This window comes from Anolis sagrei, chromosome 3 (assembly GCF_037176765.1).
Source record: "Anolis sagrei isolate rAnoSag1 chromosome 3, rAnoSag1.mat, whole genome shotgun sequence".
NCBI lineage: Eukaryota > Metazoa > Chordata > Lepidosauria > Squamata > Dactyloidae > Anolis > Anolis sagrei.
Window position 1 is genome coordinate 196,130,088 of NC_090023.1, and position 24,042 is coordinate 196,154,129.

The window sequence follows — 24,042 nt, forward strand, 5'->3', positions numbered from 1 at the left end:
ATTTGGCACTGCATTTTCCCAGTCTGCATTGACCCCATTAATGCCACATATACCACACACATCATAGTGAAATCATCATAACCAGCCAGATATTTCCCTTTGGTAAACCTATCTTGCTGTGAGCAGGTGGTCTACGTTTCCAATACTTTAAATTATTTTGGTCACATCGCCATGACCACTCCATCTTCCCACCCATCATGCATATGAATATATATATATATATATATATATATATATATATTCCTTTAAGTGGGGGTTCACTTATACTGATATACTGATATTCAAGTATTCTCACACAAACACCTTGTTGTTGTTGTTGTTGTTGTTTATTCGTTCAGTCACTTCCGACTCTTTGTGACCTCATGGACCAGTACATGCCAGAGCTCCCTGTCGACCGTCACCACCCCCAGCTTCTTCACAGTCAAGCCAGTTACTTAAAGAATACCACCCATCCATCTTGCCCTTGGTCGGCCCCTCTTTCTTTTTCCTTCCATTTCCCCCAGCATCAATGTCTTCTCTAAGCTTTCCTGTCTTCTCATGATGTGGCCAAAGTACTTCATCTTTGCCTCTAATATCCTTCTCTATAATGAGCAGTCGGGCTTTATTTCCTGAAGTATGGACTGGTTGGATTTTCTTGCAGATCAAGGCACTTTCAGAATTTTCCTCCAACATCACAGTTCAGAAGTGTCTATCTTCCTTCGCTAAACCTTCCTTATGATTCAGCTCTCACATCCATAGGTTGCTTTGACTATGCAGATCTTCATTGCCAGTGTGATGTCTCTGTACTATTTTATCGAGATTGGTCATTGCTCTCCTCCCAAGAAATAAATGTCTTCTGATGTCCTGGCTGCAGTCTGTGTCTGCAGTAATCTTTGAACCTAGAAATACAAAGTCTGTCACTGCCTTCATGTTTTCTTCCTCTATTTGCCAGTTATCAATCAGTCTGGTTGCCATAATCTTGGTTTTTTTGATGTTTAACTGCAACCCAGCTTTTGCACTTTCTTCTTTCACCTTGATTAGAAGGTTCCTCAGCTCCTCCTCACTTTCAACCATCAAAGTGGTATAATCTGCATATCTAAGGTTATTAATGTTCCTTCCAGAAATTTTAACTCCAGCCTTGGATTCGTCAAGCCCTGCACATTGAATGATGTGTACTTCATACAAGTTGAATAGGTTGGGGAGAGTATACAACCCTGCTGTACACCTTTCCCAATCTTAAACCAGTATGTTGTTCCATGGTCAGTTCTTACTGTTGCTACTTGGTCGTTATACAGATTCCTCAGGAGACAGACAAGGTGATTTGGTATGGCCATACCACCAAGAACTTGCCAGAATTTATTATGATCCACACAGTCAAAGGCTTTAGAATAGTCAATAAAACAGAAATTCTAACACCTTCTTAGAAAAATTAAATTTCAGTTTGAAAAAGAACCACTTCCTGGCATGAATGATCACCTCCCATCAACCAGAGCTGCCCACTATTAGCTCCTCTCCACAACTCCATATCAAATCAATTCTGCCTGGAAGGCTGGGCACAAGCTACCACACAATCCCTGCCTCCACAAATTTTTCTGTAAGGCTACAGGTAGAAACCAAGATTTTTGAAACCAGATTAAAATCCGAAAAACTCCCCTGTGAATAAATAATTAAGAACATCAGTGTCAAGACTGCAGTGCCTATATAGAGAGTACAGGTTTTTTTCCCTGCAGCATGGACAAGCTTTCTATCTCTTGAACAAAAGTCTCAGATAAGAACCCCCTCTTTGTTTACCTCTCCTCTTGCCAAAAAGTATTTTGAAACCAAGAGGAAAACATATGAACTCAAGGCAAGCATTTTGGTAGTTCTCAATCCATCTTTAACTTGTTCCTTAACAAGGCACCTAGAAATTGAAAACCAGCTAAAATATTAAAGTTTCAAGGATGAAAGATTAATGCCGCTTCAACCCAATAGATATCATTGCTGCCCGAACGTAAAATCTTCTGCCAGCAGGAGGTTAAGGATGGGTAGTGTGGGGGGTGAAATATGCAGCAGCCCAAATTGATATGCCGACAAAAGGAGCTCTGCATTTAGAGACACCGATTCTAACCAATCAGGCTAAGTACAATCCGTAGTCCCGGGGCCTTATCTTCCTAGATAACCCTCATTAATCCAGTGAGTTTCTGAGGACAACAAGAAGAAATGAATTGTTTCATTTGTGTCGCTTGAATGGAATGCTAATGAGGAGAGGTGGAGGAAAAAAAGTTAATTATTCATGCCAGCCGGCTGAGAAGAAGGCAGATCCTGGCTTCCCCTGTTACCATTGCAACAAGTGACTGTGTTGGCCTAGTGAGCGCAAAGCGAGGAAAGCCGTTTGTTACTAAGACAGACAAGAAGAGATGCCTTCTCAGGAAAGGAAACCTGTCTTCTTGAGCTGCATCACACATAGCCAGGTGGACCTAAGAAGAGCCTGCAGCCAAGAAAGAAAGTCCTTCGTATCTCAGATTTGCTTCATGATTAACCACTCCTCCTGGGGGAAACCGTGTTGCCTTGGTAAGTTTTGTACGAGTTCTTGAGGCTTTTCGCTTCAGTAGCTGAACACTGGTTTTGAGTGAGTTTGTGTTTCGGTTCGTGCAACATTTGATGAACTTTCGAAAAGACAAGTAGATGCTGTCATGGTTGGTTTCTGCATTTAGAACAGGCTTTAACAGAGCAATCTTGGGAAAGCTTGTGGAGACAGAAGTCTCACTGAATTTAATGAAACATTATTCCCAGGCAATTGCGTACATTTGCAAAATATAGAAACCCACATCTTGGGATTCATCATTCTTTTGACTACTTTAATGAAATATAGCTGAACTAGTAAAAGTATGCATTATTTTTTTTTCTCCTTGTTAACTGAACTCTCACAAGAAATTCGTAAGGCTTTTTATTTATTGTTTTTGTATTGCATTGTATGTATTTAATTTTATGATTTTGAAAAAAACAACTTGTAGTCATTCTGTCATTCGTGTAGGGAAGTAGAAATAAATGTTTGCTGTAAGGGACAACAAAGTGGTACCAAGAAAAGGAACAATTTAATATACAAGCCAAAATGATGTGAAACTATTGTAAATTGGAGACAATTGGAATTGATTGTGATATCAGAATTAACCCAAATTGGTATTTGGGTTTTGTAAGAGAATTTTGTATATATTTTCATCTTGTGTGTGTATCTGCAATAAGTTGTGCAATTGCGAGTAGAATCTAGTGTTTACCACCAAACATGTCACTCTACTTATAGGAATATATTTCATGCAGTCTAATAATTGCTTTCCAGAAGAATTATATTACAAGACACATGTTCTGCTATACATCATTTGAAAGCAATGTTAATAAGAAAATCTATTTTCCAATGACAAAAAAGACAGATGCTATGTCTATGAGACACAAAACAGTGGGGGAGTGGTGTTAGGCATCTATCTCCATTAGTCACAGGCTTTTGTGGGGGAAAACCCTCTTGAAAGTTTTGATTTGTTAGTCAACACTGGTGAAAATGTTAACATTTTCCCATATGCCTTGTGAGAGCAAAGACAAGCATCTCAACATGTAAATAATGGGCTTGCATTAATTCAGTGCAGCTCACATGCCAACTTGCAAAATAGATTTTGCCCCATTAAAGAAAAAGACTATAATAAATAACTTTCCAGACAAGAAAATAAATTGAAGGAGGCTTAATTTTCTTTTCTGAAAACAGTGTTAGCATGCACCTTTCTTAACATTTAGTTACATTTTCTCAAACTTTCTGATCCATGACAGCCTTCATTTTTGTGCCACGAAACCATTTTTTAGAAGTACAGCTGTGTCTTAGAAAAAAATACTAATATTAGTGTATTGAAATAACATGAAATAATTTACAGCAGGATACTATTAGCGAAAGCATTGCTAAAGTATGGGTACAACCATTATTTTCCATGACTGATTTTGGCTTTTTGGTGACTCATATCATACAAGTCAAAACTGGAACTCAGTAGCTATGCAGTTTAGGCTTGAAGCAAACTGTTCAAGCTGTAATCATAATACTTGAATGGATTTCGTTGGTCTTTTTGGCAAAGTACCTCTTTCACTTTGTTCTCTTTCATATTATCCTTTGTACAGTATAAGGCAGATAAAAAGAGCTTGTAATATATGAGCTCTGTCTGCAACATCTACAAAAAGAACATAACATAGTGATGAGCAGACAATAAAGAGTGCTCATACTTGACAGCAGGAGAATGTCACTTCTCACCAATCAAGATGAAGATCTCCCGTTATTGTAGGCTACAGTCTACAATAAATAGAAAGTCCCACTGAATTCACAGATTCCTTTGTGAGTCAACCCGTATAAGATTCCGTTGTTGGCATCATGCTTTTGATCAAATAATCATCAGCCTATAATAATATACAAATTCCATGCAAGTAAAAGTATAAAATAAGAAATGTAAATTATTTGACTCTGCATAATATCCTTTGACTTTGCCTGAATCTCCAGTTTTCTGGTTACATGAGAATATTTTGGACATTGCAGTTGAATTCTTAGGATTTTATCACATGAGACAGGTAAGCCGGCATTCCAACTGAACTGTCACCTTTGGTGCTGTTTTCGATCACACGATGCTATGTGTATTCTGCTACCGGTTTGCCTCCCCCTGCCCCCATGATTTTCCATCCTGGCTACCGATGGGTACAACCCATCAATAGATCCACATCCCTACTCCTCTGCATTTCCATTTCCATTACTTTATTTATTTATTTATTATTTATTTGGAACATTTGTACCCCCTCCTTAGGATAGCTACCAACAGGCAACAATTCCATGCTGAAACAATAAAACACATTACAAAATACAATCAAATGCCTAAAAACTAAATATCAATATACATTAAAACGTCATCCAATTCCATCCAAATTGCGATCCATTAAAATCTCATCATTGCCAGTAAAATCAATCTAATCTGCAAACACTTGCTCCCACAAGCAGGATTTAAGTTTCTTCCTGAAGGTCAGAAGGGAGGGGGCAGATCTAACTGCCTTAGGGAGGGAGTTCCACAGCCGAGGGGCTACCATGGAGAAGATCCTGTCTCTCGTCCCCACCAAACGCGATGGCGATGGTGGTGGGACCGAGACTGATTATCTTAAAGTCCTTGATGGTTTGTAGGGGGAGACACATTTGAACAGGTAAACTGGGAGACACGTTCAGATAGGTACCTGTCTTAATATGATGGATCCCTTCCACTTCTTTGCTGGCATGCTAGCATTAACATGATGTGTCAGGAGGCAGGATTATCCTCCTTTCCCCTTCTCCACCTTTCCCTTCATTATTCCCAAACCTGCTGTTTATATATATATATATATATATATATATATATATATATATATACACACACACACACACACACACACACACACACACACATACATACACACACACTCAAGTATACCCCGATCTGAAAATAAGCCAAGGCACTTAATTTTACCACAAAAAACTGGGAAAATGGATTGACTCGAGTATAAGCTGAGGGTGGGAAATGCAGCAGCTACTGGTAAATTTCAAAAGAAAGATGCCAATAAAATTACATTAATTGAGGCATCAGTAGGTTAAATGTTTTGAAATATTTTCATAAAATTGTAATTTAAGATAAGACTGCCCAACTCCATGAAGTCATACCAGCCACATGATCTTGGAGCTGTATACGGACAATGCTGGCTCTTCAGCTTAGAAATGGAGATAAGCACCACCCCCTAGATTCGGACACGACTAGACTTAATGTCAAGGGAAAACCTTTACCTTTACCTAACAATAATAAATTGAGTAAAATAATAAATATAATAACAACAACAATAATAAAGTAAAATAAGAGATGTAAAAATAAGAAAAAGAGAGTAAAATGATAAATGTAATAATAATAATAATAATAATAATGTAAAATAATAAATGTAATAATAAAAATAGTAATAACAGAGTAAAATTGTCTTAAGTATAAGCCAATGGGAACTTTTTCAGCCTAAAAAAGGCCTGAAAAACTAGGCTTATACTCGAGTATATACAGTATATCCTTGTCTTTTTGTTTTAAATGCTGAAATTGTGAAAATGTGCTTTAAAGAATTATAAAAATTAAAGGAACCACAGTAGTGCGGTAAGATGGGCTTACAAAGGTGTACAGAAGTATGGCAAGTCAGTGAAACTGCATTACTGAAATGTACAATACTAAAGGTGCTCAATATCCTATATATCCAATATCTACTCTAATGCCACTGTAGTGGAAGAATGGGTTGGTGTGGTAATGTCATGATGCCAGGGCTCTGCCATTATTCCAGCAGAAATGAACCAAACAAACTCCCAGTTTGTGTTAAATAATTCAATTAAAACAGCACTCATTTTTGGCTGTTTTAATAGTCCAAAACATAAAACATAAAACTCAGCCACAGAATATAAAACAAAAACTGACAGCAAACACTGTTGCAGGTTCAAGATAACACTGTAGTCAAAAGGTCCAGTCCAGTGGTCAAACTTCGAGTGCTCAATAAGCAAAATCCAGGGATCAAGAGTCTATACCGTAGTCAAAAGCCAGTCCAGAGATTCAAGGTTCCATGGTACCAAGAGTACAGCAGACAGGTCAGAATACCGAAAATCCACAAACCTGGGGGGAAATCATCAGCATCTACCACCAAAATAAGACAAATACTTTTCTCCCAAAGATCAGCCCCAAGGCTAGCTCCTTATATCTAGAAACACCCAGCTGCAACCTATCTCTTGCATACCTTCACCCTTAATTGCTTTCACCCATTAACTCTTACGTACAGATTACTCAATCCTTTAGAATTAAGACTTATATTAACCTTTCCATCACCAACTGCTAGGCCTACCACCACCAACCACCATCAACTACAGAACCTGATACATGATAGGTAAAGTCCTTAGTGTATCAGTTCCTTTGATATCTGTAGGCACCCCTAGGGCTGCATTATACAATATTAGATTTAGGTTTGTCAACACTGTACAGATGGGATGAGTAGTTAAATCTCACTGTTTTCCAGTACAGAAACATTTTTGTATAACTACCTGTGGAAATACTGTCCAACACATGTCTTTGCAAAGCATCATTCCATAAGTAATTCTTGCTTTTGTAATATTCAAATCATTCTTTAAGCAAGCTATACTTACCCGTTCCTTGAAAAAAGGAAAGAAAGCTCCTCTGGAGATCCACCTCCATGTTTTTGTGTGTGCATTCAGAAAACAGTACTAATTGTATCTGCTTGTATCATGACATCATGGTAAACATGTGAACTTTGAGTGCTCAGCAGCCACACTCACATCTGTACCACTTTGTTTCCCAGACTTGGCAAACTGATGATCCTGCTGTGAGTGTTTGGCCATCAGTAGTGATGGCACAGCTGTAGGTTCATTCTATTGTAATTGCATTACAGATATTGAATCCTTTCCTATCTTTGTTTAATGCCATCCTTCTGGCAATGGGCAGAGGTCAATTATCCATGCTGATTTTATTAGATATTTTAGTAGCCTTTCATTGGGCTGATCATGAGGTTTTATTGAAATGCCTGTGGCTTCTTGCAAAAGATAATGAGGTTGCTCGTGATTCCTTTCTGGTAGGTGAGATAAGCAATTCCCAATCCTCATAAAGGCAAGCTGTCTTGAGGCACTACTGGATATGGTTTTAAAGTAGTGGACATTCCTTTTGAGTATTGGTTTATGAGCAATATGTGGATAGTTTGGTCTTCTTACTGTTCAGAAGAGAATTTGTTAATATCTTTCCTAAGTGGCAGATTGACACGCATTTCCCCATTTAAAATACAATTGGCCGGTTTAAATTTTAACTATTTTGTAAAATAATTATTTTTCTTACCATTTTAAATCTGCAGCAAATCGGATTCAGAGGCAAATCTTATTCATTAATAAATGAAAAGAGTTGGCAAATAAAATAAGCCCAAAAATAGGGGCTGTGGTATCACAGCAGGTTAAACCGCTAGCTGCAGAAAATCTGCTGACCGGACAGAAATTTGGCAGTTCAGAGCCCTGAGTTGGGGTGAGCTCCTGACTGTCAGCTATAGCTTCTGACAAGCTAGCAGTTCAAAAGCATGCAACGCAAGTATATCAATAGGTACCACCTTGGCGGGAAGGTAAAAGGGAGCCCCATGCAGATATGCAGGCATGCTGGCAACACAATTGGAGATGTCTATAGACAACAGGCTCCTCGGCATGGAAAAATGGAACAAGAGCACCTCCCCATGGCTGGAGTTGAGCATCTCCTCCAGATGCTAGAGATAGAAAAAAGGGAAAGGCCTTTACCTTTGTCTGTGTTGTATGTTGTTGTTCACTATGTGTAAAAGGCATCGAATGTTTCCCTCATATGTGCATATTGTAATCTGCTCTGAGTACCTCTGGGGAGATAAAGTGAAATCTAAATAAAGATTATTATTATTATTATTATTATTATTATTATTATTATTAAGTGTAAAATCAGCATGAATGGCAGACATAGGCACATAAGAAAAAGATAAGAACGGAGAGGCTCAGTTTTTTGGAGAGCGGCAGTAGTGTTGAACTGAGATTTCAAAGATCCAGGTTCAAGTCCTCAATCCATGATTAAAGTCATTAGGTGATCTTGGAGCCATCTCTCTTTCTTAGCCTAATTTAACTTGCAGGATTGTTGTGAGAAGAAGGAAAGTCATGTGTACCACCTTGAATTCATTTGAGGACAAGCATGGTATAGCTGAAGCAAGTAAATAATGAATGAGATGTTAGTGGAGACCATGGAGAAGAACGAACCTTCATGTATACAGCAAGCTTTAGACCCAGTGTGGTAATAATTTGTTGTTGCTGTGTGCCTTTAAGTCATTTCTGACATGAGTACATTAGACAATCCTGTCGTGGAGCTTTCTTGGCAAGATTCATTATGAAGGGGTGGAGGTTGCCTTTGCCTTCTGAGAGCATGTGACTTTTCCAGTGTCATATGGTGGGTTTCCATAGCTAAGCATGTATTCAAATTCTGTTTTCTTAGTCATAGTCCAGCGCTCAAACCACTACATCACATTGGTTCTCTAAAGTCATAGGTACAGTTTTAGTATTTTGAGTATTTTGCATTTTCAGGTCCTTTACATTGACACAGCACACATATGTTGATGTGTATGCTGTGTGTACATCCAGACACACATGGTTTATTTTGAGATTTTGTGATCTTGTGAAGTTACATCACATTCTTTAGAAATGATCTGAAGTTTATCATAGCGTTTTGCTTTTCTTTTATTATGTTTTTATAAATATCCTTATATAGTATTGTTTTTTTTTAAAAAAAATAATTTACATAATATGAATCTATAAATCTCTGCTGCTGGGTATTGGCTTCTGGAAGAATTTGAGACTCAGAAATAGTAATATTGTCTTAGACATTTCATTTCTTTAATTTGCTGTTGTTTTTCTGGTGTCTGACATTTTCTATTCATGTACAACTCTCGTTGGACTAGATCCTTTCTTCTGCAGCACTGCATATTGAGACAAAATTTGCTTTAATCAGGGCCCTTGGTATTCAGAGGTACTTCAGAACAATTTCTATAGCCAATTTGAATAAATTCAGCAGCAATGTCTGACACAGTGATCAGATGTAATTGCATACAATTTTACACCCACAAAATCCTTGGTTGACTTCAAAAATTCCTCATACTCTGGCTTTTTACCGTTCCATTGCTGTGGAATCTATATCTTGGAGTAGTACTCAAGCTTTTAATGTAGTTGAATGTAAAAGGATAAGTCTGAGATTGGAATTATGTATGTTGAATTAGCCATGCATTCCTGATTTTAGAATATAGGACAAAAGATCTAAAAGCAAAGGTTCAGAGAACCTTTTCTATACCCTAACCTCCAGTTCAGCTCAATTTTATTGGTTCAAAATCACCCTGTAGACAAAACTGAATATTTCTAAACTCACCATATCAGTAAGTTTCCTTGATGAATTCAGTTTCTTACAAAAGGCAGACTCTTTGGTTGGGCTGATTCAAGTACAGTCTACGTTCCAGCAAAATTGAAAACCACCAATCAACTAACAGACTTCTTATTCCTTAGAGCAGGCCTGCACAACTTGTGGCCCTCCAGGTATTTTGGATTTCAGCTCCCAGAATTCCTTGCCATTTGACAAGTTGGGAGTTGCAACTCAGAACATCTGGAACTCATTTCACGTCAACTCATGCTTAGAGCAAAAGCATCCTTATATGAGAATTTACTCATGGGAGGTACTATAGAAGAGGGATTGATGAATCACAGGTTGGATTCATTATTCGAGAAGCCTGACTTGGCCACAGTGGTCCACGCCTTAAAGTTACCTCCAGATTGGATTACTGTAACACACTCTACGTGGGACTGCTTTTGAAGGTGGCCCAGAAATTGCAATTGGTACAAAGTTTGGTGGCCACCCAGGTTGCTAACTGGAGTTAATTATAGGGAGTGACAACCCCCCCTACTGAAACAGCTCCACTGGCTGCCAATATGTTTCTGGTTCCAATTCAAGGTGCAGGTTATCACCTACAAAGCCCTAAACAGTTTGGGTCCTACTTATCTTCTCAATCACATTTTCCCCCATGAACCTGTGCAGGCTTTAAGATCCGCTGGGGAGGCCCTGCTCTTGCTCCTGCCTCCATCACAAGCATGGCTGGTGGGGATGAGGGAGCAGGCCTTCTCGGTGGTGGCTCCCTGGCTCTGGAATTCTCTTTCCAGGGAGATTAGATTAGCACCTACCCTCCCCACCTGTAGTAAAGACCTGAAAACTTAGATGTTTCAATGTGCCTTTGATTAATCAGTTCATCTATTCACTAGGTCCCCCTAGTCTGGCTCTATAGCACTTTATTAGCAGCTCTGCCCATACAGCTGTACTGCACTAGCCCTTGCCCTGCCCTCCTAGATCTGAACATACCCACTGTTCTTGGCTTCTGACTGATATTATTGATGTTATACTTATGTTTTTATGATGTCTGTTGCTCCATTTTATTGTTTAATTATTGAAATGCAATGTATTTAATTGTGTTCTCTTTTTGGTGGGCTTGGTCCCCATGTAAGCTGCCCCGAGTCCTTTCAGACAGATGGGTGTGGGATATAAGAATAAAGTTGTTATTATTATTAACACAAAAACACAGTATGTCACAGCAAATGAGACATATATGCTGGATTTCAGATCACAAGATCACAAGTCTTACACTTCCCAAGTGTCTAGGACTGTGTGATGTATTTTCAAATGATACGCGCAGATCCAATTAAGGTGGCCTTTTGCAGTTGTCAGAGAGTGATTTTGTCAATGTTTATGGTTTACAAATAATAATAATAATAATAACAATAACAATAACAACTACTACTATTAGTATTATGATTATTGTGATTTCCATGATCACAGACTTAGCTAGTAGTCATATCTGTGGCAGTTTGGCTAAGGACTGCTTGCATTAGAAAGGAACGTATTGTGCAAGCCTACCTGAGGTGTCTTTTGGAGCAGTAGAAAACAAGCTCATTCCATCTGCTGTCATGCAGAAGATGGAGTGAGCTCGAGAGACAAAACAAGAAGCCATGGATTCAAATTATAAGAAAAGAGAGTACACCTAAACATTTGGAAGAATTTATTTGAGGTAAGACCTTTTTGACAGTAAGATAGACTACCTTGGAGGGTCATGGACTCTGTCTTCCTCAGAGGTCTTTAAACAGAGGCAGGATGGGCATATTTCAAGAACTGTTGTATTCCTGCATAGCAGTGGGTTGCATGCAGTCCTTTCCAATCCTATTGCAGTTTTTATTTCGTATAAAAAGCATTGCATAAATTAGTATAAAACTGATGAAAATAGAAGGCGCGCAGGTGGCTAAATATCTTTTGACCAAAAACGGGCAACATCATTGTCTGTAGCCTCCAACAATTCCTCCTCTGTTCATGACGCAGGGCACAATGGACAAGTGTACAGATGGAGAGTTGTCTGTTCTGCTTCACAGTCGCACAAAGTTAGGGATTCTTTTAGGTATTGCCATTTTGCCAGGTTGTATTTTGATCTGCCCACTCCGCTTCTGAGTCTATTCGGGGACTTCCAAGTTGCCCCATTCTTGGTTTGGCCCTGGAGGAAGACCCTCATGGGGGGCCATCCAGTTGGGATTTCCTGGTTTAGCTGTCCAGAGGGATGCCCTTGCTGTTGCTGGGGGGGATGCCAAGAGGAGTGGTAGTTCTCATAAAGCTTTTCCTTGATTTGAGTCTGCTGGGAGGAGGCTGGTAGCCATGTAGTGGATGACTTTCACAGTGTTCAATCTTATTTCTCTCATATTTAGCAGCAACTTCCCATCACACATCAGGGTTTTCTATTTTTCTATTTTCTATTGCAGTAAGGCCTCTATAGTCTTGGGTGTTACGTTTTTGGCCAGGCCACAGTTACATGAAACCACAGATGTAACCAGACACAACTGAATTCCCTCACTTATGGTCCCAGCATGCCATAAAAGTTGATTTGGAGGTATCCTTTCAAGGAATTTGCTAGATCTTCCAATGTAATTCTATGGTAATTTCCATGGGAGGTATATCATAACATCTCTTAGAGAAACTAGCAAATTCCTCAAAAGGTTATTTTCTTCACTGAAAACAAGTAAATGAATCTGTGGATATGGGTTCTGTAGTTGTAATGTATTCTATTCCCTCAATGCAAATAAAAAGAGAACATCACTGAAGTCATTTTCTTTCTTAACAATAATATATCTGCTTGAGCATGGTGGGCAAAAGGTACTACTGACAGATTCCTCGGTGATTTGCAGTACAGCTTCAAAAGCCTCTGAATCAATTTTTTTCTACTAGTAGCAACAACTGAAAATAATGTTTCTGTTAAATGTGCTTACTGAAAAGGATTGCTTGGGTGAATCTTGTGTAGGTTTTTGTGTGAAAGGTCTAGTGGGAATTATTATGGAGTGGATCACAATTTCTGGACTGAGCATGTCTGAGAGGGGGCACCTTATTCTTTAATCCTGAGCATACATCTTGCCCACCTGAATGACAGTTTTTTAAAACTTAATTACTTAATCACTTAGGGTTAACTTCACTCCACTTGCAGTCAGGGGTGGCTCAACCCATTACGCAAAGTAAGCATTTGCAGTATAGTTGATTTTGCCCAGGGGTGCTCTTGAGGTGCTCTTGGGGGAAAATAGACCTTGTCATATGCGAGTTGTAGTTACTGGGATGTATAGTTCACCTACAATCAAAGAGCATTCTGAACTCCACCAACGATGGAACTGAACCAAATATGGCACACAGAACTCCCACGACAAACAGAAAATATATATCAGTGATTGGTTGGGGGGGGGGGGGCAAAATACTGTTTGCTTACTGTTGAAAATTACCTAGGGCCACCTCTGCTTGCAGTATAATTGTAATGTTAAGGTGTTAGTAAATACTGGAGGAGGACAAGTACATGGTTCTGGCTTATGCTGCACTTCCAATTGGTGCTTAAAAGTCTTTTGAGAAGTGGACAGCAGGGACATGGGTTTTAGACTACAGTCCAATACCTTGTAGGATGCAGACATTATTAAAGCTATTACAAGCCAACTAGTTTGGTTATTTTTTTGAGAATCAAGAATGTTTTCCTAATTGCCATCATCACTGTTCCTAACCTATTTGACTTTGAACCATGAAATTTAAGTAATTAATTTTTAAAAATATTTTTTCTGAGCTGTGCCTTTTCCCAGTGATAACTAATATAACTTTTTCTTGGTTCTTCTGCTTTCAGTGTTCCTTTGGGCCATCTGTAATATCATATTAGCCATGGACTGGGCTGTAGAAGCCTATCTGGTAGCTGCAAAATTAGGAAGACTCTCTTATAGTCCTCTAATCCATTCACCCCAAATGGCAACAATATATTTCAAATGGGCTTGATATAAGTTTTCCCATTGTTTGAGGCAGAAAGGAATCAACGCAAATGAAAACGTATTGTCAAAGGCTTTCATGGCCGGAATCACTGGGTTGTTGTAGGTTTTTTGGGCTATATAGCCATGTTCTAGAAGCATTCTCTCCTGACGTTTCGCCTGCATCTATGGCAAGCATCCTCAGAGGTTGTGAAAATGAAAACGACTCATATGTTGCTTTTCTTCCAGGCTTCATTTTGCCCTGCATGTATTAAAATGACCTAGATGTTGGTGAAAGAATTTCATACAAATATCTAGCAAGTGGTGGTTTTCTTGGGCATTAAGCTTCTACAGAGCATGTGTTAACACCTTTAAAAAAGATTAATCTGTATCACCTGCCTCTATGGTTCTTTTTGTCCTTCTTATATGGGAAGAATTCTGTGAGGAGAAGCAGTGCCTTCTTTTACTTCTTGGTCTGTCTGTTCATTATCCCTCTCATGCTGGGTCTTTTTCTCAGGTCCTACTCCCACATTTAATTTTTCTTCCAGAACCTGACGTTTTTTGGCATTTTTCTCTCCTCTGTTTATTTCTTTGCTCTATCTCTTTCGGCTCCTTTGAACCAGGCTGGCAGCTGTGGCAGAAGTCTATTAGTGCTGAACTTCTAAGCGTAAGTGCTTTCCCTGCAGTGCTCCTTGCAGAGTGGAACTGAGTAAGAATCTAGATGTGCACACCAGAGGGCAAGGATAAAAGAGTTCTTCATATAGAGCAGCAGGAGTTGGTAGTCCTGCGGACTTCAGTAACTGGGATAAAGTTAGCCCACAGGCAGTTAACTTGCATCTAGAGTTGGCAGCTGGAATCTTTGGTCACCCTCTAAAAACTAAGATAAATGGCTATGAAGGCTGGATGAGTTTATTGCTTGTTGGTGAAACACTTTTTATGTATTGGCACACAAAGTATTGCATTAGCGTTGGCCGCAGCTTGTTAAGCATACAGGCTGGAGATTCATGGAAGAATTGTCGAAGGCTTTCATGACTGGAATCACTGGGTTGTTGTAGGAGTTTTGGGCTATATGGCCATGTTCTAGAAGCATTCTCTCCTGACGTTTCACCTGCATCTATGGCAAGCTTCCTCAGAGGCTGTGAGGTCTGTCTTCAAAACAGGCCTCACAACCTTTGAGGATGCTTGCCATAGATCAGTGGTTCTCAACCTTCCTAATGCTGCGACCCCTTAATACAGTTCCTCATGTTGTGGTGACCCCCAGCCATAACTTTATTTTCGTTGCTACTTCATAACTGTAATTTTGCTATTGTTATGAATTGTAATGTAAATATCTGATATGCAGGATGTATTTTCAGTCACTGGAACAAATTTGGCACAAATACCCGATACGCCCAAAAATTGGCACAAATACCCGATACGCCCAAAAATTGGCACAAATACCCGATACGCCCAAAAATTGAATACTGGTGGGGTTGGGGGTGATTGATTTTGTCATTTGGTAATGCTGGAGTTGCTGGGATTTATAGTTCACCTAAAATCAAAGAGCCTTCTGAACTTCATCAATGATGGAATTGAATCAAACATGGTGCACAGAATTCCCATGACCAAGAGAAAATACTGGGAAGGTCTGGTGGACATTGACCTTGCGTTTTTGGAGTTATAGTTCACCTACATCCAAAGAACACTGTGGACTCAAGCAATGATGGATCTGGATCAAACTTGGCACAAATACTCAATATGCCCAAATGTGAACACTGGTAGAGTTTGGAGAAAATAGATCTTGCCATTTGGGAGTTGTAGTTGTTGGGATTTATAGTTCACCCACAATGAAATAGCATTCTGAACCCCACCAATGATAGAATTGGACCAAACTTACCACACAGAACCCCCATGACCAACAGAAAATACTATGTTTTCTGATGGTCTTTGGCGACCCCTCTGACACCCCCTCACGACCCCCACAGGGGTCCTAACCCCCAGGTTGAGAAACACTGCCATAGATGCAGGCGGAACATCAGGAGAGAATTCTTCTAGAACATGGCCATATAGCCCGAAAACCCTACAACAACCCATGGAAGAATCAACTGAAAAGGTTACTTTGTCAAGATCTATTCAAATCATCTCAATTTAGGGTGTAACTAACCACACTATTAATCATATACCATATATACATGAGTATAAACCAACCCGAATATAAGCCAAGACACCTAATTTTACGACAAAAAACTGGAAAACCTTATTGACTTGAGGGTGGGAAATGCAGCAGCTACTTGTAAATTTCAAAATAAAAATAGATACCAATAAAATTACATAAATTGGGGCATCGGTAGGTTAAATGTTTTAAGATAAAACTAATATTTACATATAACTGTAATTTAAATTAAAACTCTTCAACTGTTCAACATCTTTATTAATGACTTAGATGAAGGGCTAGAAGGCATGATCATCAAGTTTGCAGACGACACCAAATTGGGAGGGATAGCCAATAGTCCAGAGGACAGGAGCAGAATTCAAAACGATCTTGACAGATTAGAGAGATGGGCCAAAACTAAGAAAATGAAGTTCAACAGTGACAAATGTAAGATACTCCACTTTGGCAGAAAAAATAAAATGCAAAGATACAGAATGGGTGACGCCTGGCTCGAGAGCAGTACGTGTGAAAAAGATCTTGGAGTCCTCGTGGACAACAAGTTAAACATGAGCCAACAATGTGATGTGGCGGCAAAAAAAGCCAATGGGATTTTGGCCTGCATCAATAGGAGCATAGTGTCTAGATCTAAGGAAGTAATGCTACCCCTCTATTCTGCTTTGGTTAGACCACATCTGGAATATTGTGTCCAATTCTGGGCACCACAATTCAAGAGAGATATTGACAAGCTGGAATGTGTCCAGAGGAAGGCGACTAAAATGATCAAGGGTCTGGAGAACAAGCCCTATGAGAAGTGGCTTAGGGAACTGGGCATGTTTAGCCTGAAGAAGAGAAAGCTGAGAGGAGACATGATAGCCATGTATAAATATGTGAGAGGAAGCCACAGGGAGGAGGGAGCAAGCTTGTTTTCTGCTTCCTTGGAGACTAGGACGCGGAACGATGGCTTCAAACTACAAGAGAGGAGATTCCATCTGAACATTAGGAAGAACTTCCTGACTGTGAGAGCCGTTCAGCAGTGGAACTCTCTGCCCCGGAGTGTGGTGGAGGCTCCTTCTTTGGAAGCTTTTAAGCAGAGGCTGGATGGCCATTTGTCAGGGGTGATTTGAATGCAATATTCCTGCTTCTTGGCAGGGGGTTGGACTGGATGGCCCATGAGGTCTCTTCCAACTCTTTGATTCTATGATTCTATGATTCTATTCTAACCTTCAATGTAAATGTAAATGTGCTTAAGTATCCTTCCAATAATCATCACCGTTCATTTGAATCATACATTTTGGAGGAAATGCTATGTGTATATGAATAAGGAAAAGTGGGACAGACTGGCGCTGAGAAAGGAGGAGAGGAAGGAGTTCTGGGTTGCTATGTGGAGAGGTGAGGGTCCTGGCAGGAAGGCGCGTGGCTGAAAGAAGCTCTTCTTTCAGCCCCACACCTTCCTGCCAGCACCCTCACCCGAGTATAAGATGAGCCTAAAAAGGGGGCTGCAAAACTAGGCTTATACTCAAGTATATACATTATTTGAAAAATTTCTGTCTAGGAAGCCTACTGTGTCCAATCTAATGGAAGGCATAGGGTGAGTAAAAAAAAGGTGTTAGAAATAAACACTTTTAAAATATATTTCCATGTCCTACAGAAAGGACATAACTCAGAAATACCAGGGGGAGGTAAAAAAAACACACACAATGACCACATTCTGATATTTTTGTTTTATTCTAATTGATCTATTGCTGACTAAAATATCAACTCCCCTAGCTCCCCTATGTGGGACACAGACCTGGAATGAGCCCCAAAATTGAGCAGAAAGGCAGACAACAAACAACATATTTGGCCAAAGGAACTCAGTACTGCTTTCAATTTAGCCTTTGACTTGAAAAAGTAGTGATGAATTCCAAGCAGATGAAGTCAGTATAATTTTTACTATTCAGGGCAATACTGTAGAAAAAAAGCTACCATAAAGTGTGGGGAGGGGCGTGTTGTATGGAATAATATTTTCAATTTTTTTTCCAGCTGGAGGTTTAGATTGATATTCTTTGACCAGTTCTGCAAGAAAAGGGGATTGTGAGTCTTTTTTTTTAACAATTGATATCATTATTATTATTAATGGCAAATTGGAACTTTTCAAGAGTGGTTACTAGGCATGGGCAGTCCATGGTTCTAAATGGTTCTAAAGTACTTACAAAAATAGGAAGTGCTGGTGCTTTGCTTCTAAAGTGTTGCTAAAGTTCTGGTGAAAATTTCAGAACTTTAAGAAAACTTTCAAAATGTCCTTATAAATGGCAGTTCCTAATTGATTCTTTCATAAAAATAGCCAATAACGAAATAATAATGAAAGTTTTGTTAGAGTTCTGAAATTTTCATCTTTAGCAACACTTAAGCACCAACTTTAGAAACACTTTAGAAGCAAAGCATCACCACCCTCTAGTTTTGTAAGTACTTTAGAATCATTTAGAACCATGGATTGCCCATGCCTAGACTTAATTGCTATGTGAAACAAGGCTAGATGGGTCTTTGGTTGAATTCAACAAATCTTTTCTCAGTGTCCCATGGCCATCTATAGGCTTTTGTACAATCGCAGAAAAAAGCAGATAAAATGTAAGATAGGCCTGTTCATTTGGTTGTCACTTGTCCTAATACAAAGGATAGAGAAAAACGTCTAATGCTTTCAGAGATGCTTGACAATTGTAAGGACTTTCTGAGATACAGCGATTCCTCATAATAACTTGGTAAGCTTTACTTTCATGAGCTGAAATTTTTTTTGATGTGTAAAAAAATGAAAAATATTTAAAGGTTTATGCAGCTATTTTTCTCAAGCTTTTATGAGGTCTGTAATGTAATCAGCACCTAATATGATATTCCATTCTATTCAAGCAGCAGCAGATGAATTTGTTAAAAATGAAAGAGGAGAAAATCAGATCTTTTGCATATTGAATAATGTAAACTAGCATGACCTAAAGAATCTTGTAGTTTGCTTTGCCTCGTTATCCTTGCATACTTGGCAAGCAAAAATTTTGAGTAGCCAATGTAAAGTGTTGCTTGTGCTGTTTTATTTTTTTATAATAATCTTTATTGAATGTTTTCCAAGGGTAGGGGAAGATTTTTCTAAACGGAGCTGGGTTTGTATCGGGAAAAGTAGGTTAACGAGGGGTGGGAGGATGGGGAGGGGAAAAAAGATATTCTAGGGGTTGGAAAGGAAAAATTATCAGGGATTATTAAGAGGGGAAAATAAGGGTGAGAAGAGGGAAGGGAGGGCGTTATTCCTGTCTTCCAGTCTCCTTCGTAAATTCATAACTTCTGATGTTCTTTAGTTTTCCCAATCTGTCCTCTCTTTTTTAAAAAAAAATTGGCATGATCATAATTTTCTATCCTCTTTTAGTGGCAAGTTTTAATATAATTATTATTATTATTATTATTATTATTATTATTAATTTATTTATATTCCGCCCTTTTACCCCGAAGTGGACTCAGGGCGGATCACAGTACACATACACGGCAAACATTCAATGCCGTTTTGTATAGACAGTACACAGACAGACAGAATGGAAGGTGGTGGTTGTTTTGACTCAGTGTCCAGCTGTTTTTTTGGAGCCATGGAAGGTTGGGCTCAAGTCCAGGGCGTGCTGTTGCTCTATCCTTTATGACGAAGAGCCATCAAGAATTCCTCCTTCCTTTTGGTCACCCAGCATTTTTTGATTTTTTTTATGGTGTCGTAAAACACCCCCCCCCCCCCCGCATTTAGCGGTACCTAAAGCTATTTTCGAATCACTTAGGTAAACAATGAGGTAGACTTTGAACTTGCAACCTTTTGGTTGATAGATCTTATAATTGCTGATGATTTACCAGCTGTGCTAAACCTCTGTGCTATTATTATTCTTTCTTCTTTTTTCAAATAGTCAATAAATGGCTGCCAATCCGTTGTCTTAAAAAAACACAATCCATTGTGTTTTTTCAAGTAAAAAGCCAGTCACTTCAAGGATGCCATCCATCTATCTTGCCCTTGGATGGCCCCTCTTCCTTTTTCCTTCAATTTTCCCCAGCATAATTGTCTTCTCTAAGCTTTCCTGTCTTCTCATTATGTGGCCAAAATACTTCATCTTTGCCTCTAATATTTAATATAAAATATTTTATATCTAATATAAAATATTTTATATTTAAAATAAAATATTTTATATCTAAAATAAAAATATTTTGTATCTAATATAAAATATTTTGTATCTAATATAAAAATATTCAGGTTTCAACTGTATATTTTAGTGCAAAATTTCTTGACAGATCTTACATATTTCTTTCCAAAAACTTTTAGCTTTTTAACAGGACCACCACATATGGTAAAAGGTTCCTATTTCGTCTCTGCATTTCCAGCACTTGTTTTGGGTGTTCTTATACATTACTCCTAATTATTCAGAGTCATGTACCACTGGTACATCATTTTGTACCAGTTCTCCTTTAGACCTATTGTATATTTAAGTTTTTTATTCCACATTTGCTCCCATTCTTGTAGGCTAATGACTCTCCCTATGTTTGATGCCCATTTTGTCATACAATTCTTCACATATTTGGTTTCAGTGGCCCATTCTAGTAATTTGTTGTATAACCAGGTTGTACTGTTCTTGCCTGTTTTGATTATCTTATCCCAAAATAAGTCCTTGTCACTGAAGACTATCTTCTTATCTTTATTGTAATATTCTTTGAGTTGTAAATATTGGAACCAACTAACATTTTTGTACCTGTGCCGTTTTATAATGTACCTTTTTCTGAACTAAAATACACCAGAACCTGAAATTAAAGTACGCCACTAGTAAAATTAAAATAAGATATTAAAAAATATTTTTCTAAATTATTAAACTTTTTCCATACCTTAAATACAAGTATACTTTAGTTAACAAAGTGGATGTGTTCCTGGACATTATTTCTCTTAGTAATGTCTTAATTATTCCAGGTTTATTATTAATAGCACTTTACCATAGCTTGAAAGATACATAGCAGAGAGAACGGAAGCACTCTGTTTTGCGGTGTTGGCAATGGCTTTAAAAGAACTAACACAACAGATTTCATTTTCCAATAGTTCCATTATTTCTCTCAAATGTTGTCAATATAGAATGGCTATCCAGGAAGCAGCAACAATGTAAAAATGCATTACAGTCATTTCAATGCCATACAGTATCAAGGTGACAGACTGTTCTACGCTGTCATTTCCTTCCAAATGAAGAATTAATGTCACTAACTCAGTCTATAGTGAGTCACTGGAACATTTATTTCTCAGCAACAGAAGTTTGGTCATTGAACTGTGATGTCTGTTAACTGCCAATTGTGTTTTCTTTCTCTCTGTGTGGACATACAGATCCTAGAATTGCTTTATATTAAAATACGACTTTGTAACTATTTGTTTATAGCTAACTTTTCAAGCAACCGATCTCAAGTGGTAGTTTATTTCTTTATTGGTTTAAAGTGGTTCCAAACTCTGGTCTTTCAGGTTTTTGAATTTCAACTTCAAGAAGCCCCAATCAGCTTGGCCAAGTATCAGGACTTCTGGAGCACCAAAGTTTGAGAGCCACTAATTTAGAGTGATCTCTATGTTCTTCATGATGCTGCATGTTGATTTAACTAACTAACTAACTAACTAACTCACTAACTAACAACAACAAACATGTCAAAACTACTCTGGGACTTCTGAATTCAGGCTGACAGAGCTTTGGAGCACAATACCCCTGACCTCACGATTGTGTTAAAAAACCTTCCTTCCTTCCTTTGCTCTTTGGTTCCATCCTTCCTTCTCTCTTTCCTTCCCTCCCTCCCCTTTTCTCTCATTCTTTCCTTCTCTCCTTCCTTTCCTCTTTCTTTCCTTCCTTCTCCTTTTTTCTTTCCTTCTCTCCTTCCTTCTCTACCTTTCTTTCCTTCCTTCTCTGCTTCCTTTCTTCCTTCCCTCTTTCCTTCCCTCCTTCCTTCTTTCCCTCTTTCCCTCTCTCCTTCTCTCTTTCTCTCCTTCCTTCCTTCCTTCCTTCCTTCCTTCCTTCCCCCTTTCCCTCCTTCATTCCTTCCCTCTAGATAGGCTAGAAAAGAGTTGGGCTCAAAGGCAGTGCTTAAGAGACATGTGTCCCTGCTCTCTGTACAGCAAGAGCTCCACGGTTAGTGCCCTCATGTTGCCCTCAGATCTCCTCATTGCTCCTCCCAACTGCCTTCGTTGTCGAGGGCCACAACTTTCCAATGTGACTGTAGCACAAGAATCGGCAAAGGAGAGCTAGGGTGGCTGTTCTTTGTCTTTTCCCTTGCACGGGGGTGGTGGGTGGTGGGTGGGTGATTGTTTTTGTGCATGCGCTGTATTGTAATTTAGCTTTTTGTGTTTTTAAGTCCTTTCAACTGGTTTTTTTTTGGGGGGGGGGGGGTTATGAGTGATGGTCAGTTGTCAGTCTGTTAGGGGTGTAGTGTCCAAATTTGGTGTCAATTCATTCAGTTGTTTTTGAGTTATGTTAATCCCACAAATGAACATTACATTTTTATTTATATAGATTGTATGTCCAGGGGGAGTGGGGTAAATAATAAAATAAAAATATATTAAAAAAATACTCAACCTGTATCTTCATAATTGCTATAAATAATGTAGTCTGTGTATGCATGGAATAACTTACGTATTATCAGTCCAAAGAAAAAGGGAAACTTTTCTTGTGTCCTTTCCGATTTCCTCCTGAAAAACTGGATATTTTCTAACAGGACTCATATTTTTTCTTCTTCTGAAGTCATTCATGTCTATTGCCTTGTCAGATTCATTCCTGTGGGATTAGATAATGGGACTTATCAATATCCCCTGCTGCTTCATAGAGAGCATTGGGAGCTTTCCACAGATTTCATTGCTTTTTCAATAGACCTCAGTACTCCTCCAGTCTGCCTCAATGTAATTACTTTTCAGAGTAACAGTATAAACAAAGTAAAGTCCAGCTCCCTAACTGAGTGGCCAGCTGCAAAGAAAGTGGTTTGCAATATGCCACAGCATGAGACTGATTGTTTTAAGCGTTTTCTCCCTGTCGGTGAATTGTACCAACTGGAATAGATCCATTAAAAAAATAGGACAGTGTTAAGTTAGTCTCTCATGAATATTGTTCCAAATTTTCCATTAAACCCATTACTCCATGCATACCATGCGTCACGCTGGCAATGTGGTTTGCAGAACAGGTAGCAAACTTTTGCTTGTGGTAGTATTTATCTGAATCTACCAGTTCATTTATGTATCCCAAACAAGTTTTTTGTATGCGCAGGTATGAAAAGTAGTATCTATACGACAGCTTTTCAGAATGTGTGCTTTTCATTTCACGAATGCCTTAAACAAATATTTTTATATAACATTTTTGTTCACTGCATGTTGTTCTGATTAAGGAGGTGATGCAACTTCAAAAGCATAGAAATTCCATTACGGCTGAGTTGCTTTAACTCTCCTGTTGTGTCTGTTATTGTAGCTTTTGCTGAAGAATATGTGACCTTACATAACATTATTACGTGCTGTTAGGACAAGAAAAAAGCAGAATGCATTATAAGGTCTGAGCAACCTAAAGTAAGCTCCAGTTTTCCCTGTTCTGTGTGTCTAGCAAGCTTTTCACATTATTTGAGCTTCCTCTTTATGTTTAATTAAAATCAAGGTAATTCCTGAACTTCAGGTTAATCCACTCAAGGTGGCTTTAATTAGTGGGATTTTAATTTGCAATAAATGGTGCCATGGCAGAACACAATGCTTCAAGTTCAGCTGCTTCGAGCAATTAAGTACTTCATTGTAATGATTAGCATTGGCATATTTTTTTTCTTGTTATAAAGGAGCAGGTAGTGGAAGTAGGAGATTTGGATTTTGTTCCTGACTAAATGACTGTCACATTTGGTAGGCAACTGAAACTGGAATGGGTTGATTTGGACAAATGATTTAAATGTGGACCTGAAAAGATCTAAATGGTAAATACATATTAGCAATACAACAGAGATATTGATGGCAGCACCTAGCCTCTCACTATGCGCTGGAGCTGTAATATAATGGGTAACTTGATCCCACCAGAACTTAATA

The 24,042-nt window shown here is 38.6% G+C and overlaps 1 protein-coding gene across 1 annotated transcript in view; it reads left to right on the forward strand.

Annotated features, from left to right (window-relative positions):
* The first annotated feature begins 2,051 nt into the window (after positions 1–2,051).
* Positions 2,052–24,042, forward strand: part of C3H10orf90 (chromosome 3 C10orf90 homolog) — a 126,985-nt gene continuing 104,994 nt past the window's right edge. Inside the window, exon 1 of the mRNA XM_060768620.2 lies at positions 2,052–2,529. Coding sequence (XP_060624603.2) covers positions 2,376–2,529 — 154 coding nt within the window. The 5' untranslated portion in view covers positions 2,052–2,375. The remainder of the gene's footprint in view (positions 2,530–24,042) is intronic.